Raw genomic sequence first — 8,524 nt, forward strand, 5'->3', positions numbered from 1 at the left:
CTGTCTCAAAAAAAAAAAAAAAAAAAAAAAAAAAAACGAATGGCTACTAAGCACCTTAAAAAGCTATCACAGCTTGGCAGCGTGGTGCATAGCACACACTATTAATCCAACCACTTTCTTGTTGGGCTTCAACATCAATAGCAAGGTGGTTGGTCACCCTCCCAACATTCACACTTTTTTTTCCCTAGAAGAAGTAGAGGCTGTGAAATGTTTGAGATAGAGGGATTCGGTATTTATGGGAACTCCTCCCATAGATTTTATGAAGTTTCTTAAGCACCAGAATGAAGTGACTGTGGTATGTTTTGTTGTTTATATGTTATTACCCAAACTCCCCCAACACTACAGAAACTTCCAAAATTAGTCACACAGAAAGAACAAAACAGTCCAGTGATCCCTCAAAAAGCCAAGTGGACCCAGGGCCCAAATAAGTAAGAACCCAAGATGGATGAATTGCACAGATTAGAAAGGGCTAAAGAGTTATAAGGATGAAGTTGGGGGCTTGTGTTCTATGAATTATGATTAGGCTTATGTGAGTTCATTCTACAGATGTGAGTTGTTCCAATAATAACCAAGCCTGGCTTCATGGTCCCTTCCTGTAATCCCAGTACTGAGAGGCTGAGGTAAGAGAAACAACACAAATTCATGGCCAACCTGTGCTACACAGTGAGCTCTTGTCTCCAAAAGACCAATTAAGTAAATTAAATAACTTAAAAAAAAAGTCAACATGCATTTCAGATCACTTCTCTAGCTCAGGAGTAACCAACTGTTCTCTAGAGCCATGGGAAAAACAGCATAGACTAGAGCCAGTTATCACTCTCTTTATGCAGGTAGTATAAGATGTTGACGCAAAACCACAGCTCTTATCTTGAAGGGAATAAAAGATAGCCATTTTGAGTGGTTGTGGGCCAGGAACACAGGTTTGGGTTAGCCCAAATTCCATGTTCCAATGTAGAAGCTATTTTATGAACTTGGTAGTTTTATAGGATGATTAAGGCTGAAATCGAGGCAGATTTAAAATACATTGGTGGGTACCTCAGGGAGGCAGGGGCAGTGGAACGGGAGGAGCCGTTTTACAGGTGGAAGATGCTATCTGATGACATCCTGGGGTTGGTAGAAGCTAGTGCTCTGCTAAGTCAATAGATTCCAAAAGGTTTCTGGTAGTCACAAGATGTTAGTTCCAACACAGATACAGGCAAGAAATGGCAGTTCTGGAAGGCTAGAACTTGTCCAAGATGAAGTAATAAGGTAAGTCTCTCCACAGTACTATACTTCTAACCAGTCAGTCTCTGCAGCCATAGCTTCTTTCTGGAGATTTTGTTCACAAAGACAAGGAGCAATGGGTGGCAGCTGGCAGAGCAGGAGCCCATCCCCTGCCTTCCGTATTCGGCTAATATGGCTTATACAGCTCGCTGAACATCTCAAGGCTTCAAGTTTATTATAAAACTGGGGGAATAATTCTAACCTCCTCTGGTAAAGAAGTCCGGAAGGCCACATGAGGTCACTACTGTGCAAATGAACTAAAATGTAAAACGATCTATCTGAATCCTCAGACCGCAACAGCTCCTTCATGTGATTTACAAAAAAGGCCTTTCCCTTTACCTGAAGAAGACTTTGTGCCAGTCTTAATGCAGTTTAGCAGAGAGCAAGGTGAGGTTTTCGTCTCTACTTACACTTTTGTTGACCATTTGAGAATGAACTGTAGTTCAAAAGGCAAAAACCAAACAAACAAAAGAAAAAACAAAAACAACCCCCCCACCCCCCAGAACCCTGTAGACAGCAGAACTCTGAGCTCACCACTTGGCTCTCCTGCATAATGACTACAGAAAACATGCGTCTCCAGAGATGATCATCATCATCATCTGGAGATGACCTGTGCCGTGCCTTATCAGTCCCAGATGCTCAGCCTCCAGCTGGAGAAAGGAGCATCTATTGGACACGGTGAACTCACTGGTTTAGTTCACCATGTGCAGGAGCTGATGAGTTGTTCTGCTTTCATATTCCTTTTCAAGAGCCAAATAACTACATTTACAAAATCTGGATTTTTTTTCCCCCACTGCAAATAATCAAATGAAGTCATGCTTCCCTTGCAAAAATGTGAAAAGCAGTATTGGAAAGGTGCCGCAAACAAAAATAAAAACAAGACGCCGGAAACTACCATTCCAGAAGTGATGGGAAAGGGCTGAAGGCAATATGTGTAGAAAACAAGACAATCAGGCTTGGGACTCAGGCACAAGGTGAGACTGTTCTAAACCACAGGTCAGTGGGCGGAACTCAGAGTAGAACAGTTGATGGAATACAACTAACTGCAGTTCCCCCAGTTAGAGGACACTTCCTGTCATTTGCTTGAATTTCTTTACTTCAAAGTGTTTGTGGGAGCAGAAAGGCACATTAGCGGAGTGTGTCCATTCTGTGCTGGGAAGGAAAGAAGGGGAGAGGAATGGGTTCAGGAGATCCGGCTCTGTTTAAAAGCCCTCAGCACACAAGGAGATAGCTACTTGTATGGAGAGCAGCTTCTGGGTACAGCTCACAGAGAAGGACGCTCTAGGAGAGCAGAATTGGGGACATAGGAAGAGCCAAGACTATCTAAAGCTGCTTACAAGTGTAGGTAAGTCACATCAGGGCCGGGTTCCTCAGGGAGCAAAGCTGGGGCCTCATGTATTCTAGGCAAAATCTTTACCAGCTGAGCCACATCCACAGCTCATTCAGTTTCATTCTCTTGAAATTTCTTTCTCTCCTCTTCTTTAAAACAAAAACAACCTCTGGCAAGTTTTACTAAAGGCAATCTTTCCTGGTTTATCTCACCAGTCTGCTCTGGCAAGCTTCTAATAACGTCAGAGTCACTTGAGTCAATGACAGTCAGTGTGCACACTCTGCAGTATTTTCCACATGCTGTGCCAATGTAATGTTATTGCCACTGTAATGATGGATGCTAGTTTTTGGCCAAGATAAATTCTATGTCAGATTTCCTCAGCGCTGGGTGACTGTTGAGCAAGAAGGCCAACCGTGCCCTTCCCTGAGTCCTCAGCTTCAGAGTCTGCTCACACACAGCATGCACTTTCCACTTTTCATAACAAGTTTAACAAGTTGGAGCCCAGAGCTGTTGGCTGCAAAGACTGTATCTTCCTTTCAGCTACATCTTCCTGCCTTAGTTGTGGGATGGCCCCCAACCAAGAGCAGCTGCCAAAATAGCTGGAGCCTGAGAAAGCCGTACTGCATTTTTTCCCTAACCACAAATAGAAATGCAAATGACAAGATGTAGCAGAGGCCTGGGCTGACTGCACATTTCTGCAGCTTTACTTTAGGAGTGAGAAGGAACCCATTTCTCTTTCAGTTCATTTTTATCCTTTTTTTGGGAAAAGGGTAATAATAACAAGCAAAATAAATCTGGGATAAAAATGGACACAATGATTACTATAGCAAGGTTGTCTCTAAGAATTTCTCTGTACTCATTTGGCTTAGCTACTCTCTTTGGTGATTCCAGAATAATTTCTGTTTAAGAATCAGTGGGTGGGGGCTAGAGAGGATGGAGTGGCATCAAGTTTCCTCACTGATCACTCAGAAAAAGGACCAGTTTACAGTCACTCCTGTTAGCCACTTTCCAATCCTCAAGACCCACACAGAAATGGGGAATGTGAGGAGAAGGGGCAGAAGAAATGTTCAAGAAAGAGATTCATTTCCTTAGGTAGGTGGAATAACGGGGAGAATTCAGTGGAGTACCCAAGGTCTATTTTGCTGGCGTTGGTCAACCATGGCAGGGGCCAGAGTTTATCTCTACATCACGCCTTCATTTTCCTCTTCTTCTCCAGGCAAAATGAAGGTGACACTGGTGCATCTGTTGTTCATGATGTTGCTGCTGTTGCTAGGCCTAGGGCTGGGGCTGGGCCTGGGCCTTCACATGGCTGCTGCCGTCCTGGAGGATCAGCCACTGAATGAATTTTGGCCCAGTGACTCCCAGAATACTGAAGAGGGAGAGGGCATCTGGACCACAGAAGGCCTGGCACTTGGCTACAAAGAAATGGCACAACCTGTCTGGCCAGAAGAGACTGTCCTCAGTGAAGATGAAGTGGGGGGAAGCAGGATGCTGAGGGCTGAGCCCCGCTTTCAGAGCAAACAAGACTACCTTAAGTTTGGCTTGAGTGTCAGGGACTGTAATACCATGATGGCACACAAGATAAAGGAGCCTAATCAGAGCTGCATAAACCAGTACACATTCATCCATGAGGACCCAAACACAGTCAAAGCTGTCTGTAACGGTTCACTGGTTGACTGTGACCTCAAGGGGGGCAAATGTTACAAAAGTCCCCGGCCTTTTGATCTGACACTGTGCAAATTGGCCAAACCAGGCCAAGTCACTCCCAACTGTCACTATCTGACTTACATAACCGAAAAGGTCATTTTCATGACATGCAATGACAAGAAACAACTGGAGACTAAATGAAGCACCTTGTGCCTTTCCCTTCTCTTCGGCTCGTTGCCTCTCTTCTCTTGCGTTTCCATTTGCTGATGCTTCTGTCCCCTCCTTGGTTTTTCTAACTATAGAGAAGATCCTGGGAGGAGAGGATGGACCATCACTGATTTTTGACTTCTGAAAATAGAATTATTCTTTGTATTGGGGTTGGGGGGGAGGGTCATCCAACGTGCATTTTTGTTCTGGGGGTCCGAAATGGCAAAGAATGATGCTTAGTTTTTCCTAGATATCTCTCACCTTCAATCCCTGTCCTACAAAGGCCAAACTCTAGACCCTACCTTAGCCATGGTCATCAGCCTGATCCCTGGATTGAGTACACCTTGGGTGTAGACTAGAAGAGTTTAATGCCTCCTTTATCTACCTCCTTCCCTGCTACCTACATAGGGACTCTACATGCTCCCTACTTGTGGTAATCACAGACTCCTGGGCCCTGCAACACACTTCTCTGCTGCAGATGCAACTAAAGCCATTCAATCTAGGACTGTGTCTGGAAAGCCATGTGGCTAGGCTTCTCTTTTCCTGAGCCTGGAAAATCGTAGAGCCTGCTGTGAGGTGGTGTAGGCATAGGCCTGAAAATCAAGCGTGCCCTTCTCCCAGCCTTGAGCAGGCTAAATAGACCTTAAGTGTTCGCCACAGTTGGACCTTAATGACCCAGGTGGAGTCAATTTCCTACAGGAGTCGGCTGCTGGCTGAGCTTGCTTTACAATATAATCCAGCTGAAACAAAGCAACCCAATCCAGCTGAAACAAAGGATGGGTCTGTTGGCTTTTCCTATATAAATGCAGTGTGCAGTGCTGACTATTAAACTTTGAGCCTTGATCAGAAACTTTGTCTTGGCTTCATCCGTCTCTCACACCCCATTCTTTTTCATTTCCAGGCCCCCTTTCAGGTAGCCCAGTTCCTCCATGGCTACTGGACAGCTACAGTCAAGTGCTTGAATAAGGACCCATCTTTCTCACCTTTCCACCCCTTTCCTCCCCTTCTACTTTCACAACCTTCCTCTTTGCCCCCCTTTGTTTCTTTCTTGTCTGATACTTTTCTGTGTTCTTCTCTTCTTTTACCTTTCTTTTTTTGGGGCCTTCATTTCTCCAGATTTCTTTAGCCACTCAGTCAGCTAACATGTGGTATTGCAACTATATTGGACAAGCAGATGTTGGACCCATAGACTCAATCTGGCATAGGGAGTTTGAAGGTAGGTGGGGAAGGAGGCGGGAGGGAAGGAGAGGGGGTACTATATTTGGTTGTCAACTCAATTACATCCGAAATTAACTACAACCCAAGAAACTGGATATACCTGTGAGGGGTTTTGCTTAGTTAAATCATTTGAAGTGGGAAGAGCCACCTTTAATCTGGGTCTTTTGAAGTATGAAGATCCACTTTTGGTCTAGGACACATCTCTTGGTGGCAGCCGACACAAAGGACATGGAAGAAGGGAATTCTCTCTCTTTGCCTGCTTGCTCTCACTCTTGCTGGCAAGTTCAAATCTGCATTGGCATTAGAACTTCCTTCTTCGGGATTCCATCGAATGCTGAAGACCATCTTAGATGTCTAGACTTGGGACTGAACAACTACTGGATTCTTGGACATTTTGTTGATAGACAGCCATTCTTAGACTAGCTGGACCAAAGCCTGTAAGTGAAGTCATTCTAATAAATCATAGATAGATAGATCGATTGATCAATCTCACTTTCCATTATCCTGCCTGTTTACTTCAACTAGATGTTAGTCAGCTTTCCGTTACTGTCATGAGATATCTGAGAACTAACTTAAAAGAAGGAAGCATTCATTGTGGGTGCTCTTGGCTACTGAGAAATCTCTCCAGCTCCTATAGTTTTGCTTTTTTAAACTCTAAAAGAAGATTCCAAGTGGCAAAATCACAGTCATTTGAAAATCAAATTTTCAGTTGGGGGACTGTCAACATATACATACTATATAATTAGCTTTTGAGGAATTTGTTTATATATGATACTATTTAGGCCATACGCATCTTTATGGAAGCATCTCAAGAATGTTTCTTCTGTAATCTTCATCAGTACATTTTCAGGTCACTGATCATCTATTTAGTGTCTATCCATCCAGTACCTCCTCAGAAGTCATAATAATTACAGTGACACACAAACTCACTTTGGAGAAGTGACAAGTTCTTATTCCTGTCAAGCAGTGTATAAGCAATATTTCAAAGGGCATTAAGTAGATTCTTTCCTCTCTAAGATACAAGAAAAAAGCTACAATTGTATGTCAGACACACTCCTACAAGCTGTCTTGGGGTCATTTGGTTTTATTTAACTACATTTAACAGAAAAGTAATAAACTCTGAGGTGTCCACTGTTTGGGTAGCTTTTCTATTGCTATAGCAAAATACCTAGAGCTAAGTACTCATAAAAAAAAAAAAAGTTTATCTAGTTCACAGTGTGGGACAGTGAAAACTCAAGTTTGGGTGTGGTATTTGATCTGCATGTGGTATTTCGTTTGGGTGTGGTATCTGAGTGAGGAGCCTCCACAGTCTTGGATATGTGAGCGCTTGGTCCCCAGTTGGTGACACTGTTTAGAGAGGTTTAGGGGGTGTGGCCTTGCTGGAGGAAGTCTACCACTGGGAGTGTGAATCGAGAGAATAAACGGCTCATGCCACTTCCAGCTTGCTTTCTGTTTCATGTTCATGGTTGAAGACATGAGCTCTCAGGTTCTTGCTCCTCCAACCATCTCTGCTGTTCACTGCCATGCTTTTTCCCCTTTGGAGCTGTAAACCCCAATAAACTGTTATGTAAGTTTCTTCTGGACATGTATCTTATCATGGCAACAGGAAAGTAGCTAAGACAATGGGAAACTCCATCAGTTCAGCCTCTGGTGAGGGCTCCTTCAGTTGGGCCACAGCATGATAGGAAACATCACAGCACAAAAGAGAGGAACACTGACAAAGGCAGAAAGCTAGAGACTATGAAGGAGAAAACTTTGCTCTTTTATAACAACTCATTCTCATGAGAACAACTGTTGAAGTAGTCAAGTAAAGTTATTCAAATTGCCCTGGCGGCTGTTTTGCTAGTTCCTTGCTGCCCACCTCAATGTTCTGGACTCCTGAATGAAAAATACACACAAACACAGACACACACATACACACACACACATTTAATATGCTTTAATCAGCTCAATGGCTGGGCCACTCCCAAACATCAATGTGGCTAACACCTCCTCTATGATATAACTGAGTTATTACTTACTAAAATCTATATTCCATCATTGTTGCCCTAGACCCAGTTGGGGGGACCCCCTGGGGTCATTCTTCCCAGGCTTTTACATGATTGCTATCCTCTCTCTTCTGCACCCCTCAGGCCTGGCCTTTTTCCTTTCCTGGCATGACAATTCTAAACCCTCCTTCCTCTCTTGGTCCCCTTGCCTGAGAATCCTAAAGTCTTGCCTCTGTCTCCCTGCCCAACCAATGGCTGCTGGCAACTTTATTTACCAATTAAAACCAACTAGGGACAGGGACCCTCAGTGTCTTACATGCAGATTCTCTTGAAATTTTGGGAACCCAATTAACATCATACAAACACTAAACCAAATCCACAAAAAACTTCTCTGTATGAGCAGCATTGACATTTTCAGGATAAGCACCTCCGGTGCCTGAATGGCCTCTCACCTGTCCTCACCTCTTAAAGGTTCCCCACACTGCTACCCTGAAGACTAAGCCTCTACCACATGAACACCTCAGGAACAAGACCACCCAACTTCCAATGGCAGCTCTATCCCCTTGTGGAAGCTCATTGCACTTCCGGTTCTTGTCTGAAGCTCACTGAGTGTGCTCTCCTGTGTTCAAAGGAACAAGATCCAGGCCTAAACAAAGTTTGAGGACTTGGATTCTTTTTTTGTTTGTTTGTTTTGGTTTTTGGAGACAGTGTTTCTCTGTGTAGTCCTGACAGTCCTAGAACTCACTCTGTAGACCAGGCTGGCCTTGAATTCAGAAATCCACCTGCCTCTGCCTCCCAAGTGCTGGGATTAAAGGCGTGTGACACCACTACCCGGCTAGGACTCGGATTCTTTTTTTTTTTTTTTTTTTTTGGT

At 43.9% G+C, this 8,524-nt stretch overlaps 1 protein-coding gene across 1 annotated transcript; it reads left to right on the forward strand.

Annotated features, from left to right (window-relative positions):
* Positions 1 to 2,467: 2,467 nt before the first annotated feature.
* Positions 2,468 to 5,291, forward strand: Rnase10 (ribonuclease A family member 10 (inactive)). Its single transcript, XM_021182610.1, has 2 exons — positions 2,468 to 2,605; positions 3,807 to 5,291. Exons 1-2 carry the CDS (start codon positions 2,500 to 2,502, stop codon positions 4,436 to 4,438), a joined length of 738 nt encoding a protein of 245 aa, XP_021038269.1. The 5' UTR covers positions 2,468 to 2,499; the 3' UTR covers positions 4,439 to 5,291.
* Positions 5,292 to 8,524: the final 3,233 nt, after the last annotated feature.

This window comes from Mus caroli, chromosome 14, assembly GCF_900094665.2.
Source record: "Mus caroli chromosome 14, CAROLI_EIJ_v1.1, whole genome shotgun sequence".
NCBI lineage: Eukaryota > Metazoa > Chordata > Mammalia > Rodentia > Muridae > Mus > Mus caroli.

Coding starts and splice junctions, on each gene's coding strand:
- Rnase10 (XM_021182610.1), top strand. CDS start 2,500: ATGGAGAGCAGCTTCTGGGTACAGCTCACAGAGAAGGACGCTCTAGGA. Junction 2,606..3,806: donor AAAGCTGCTTACAAGTGTAG/GTAAGTCACATC, acceptor CTTCTTCTCCAG/GCAAAATGAAGGTGACACTG.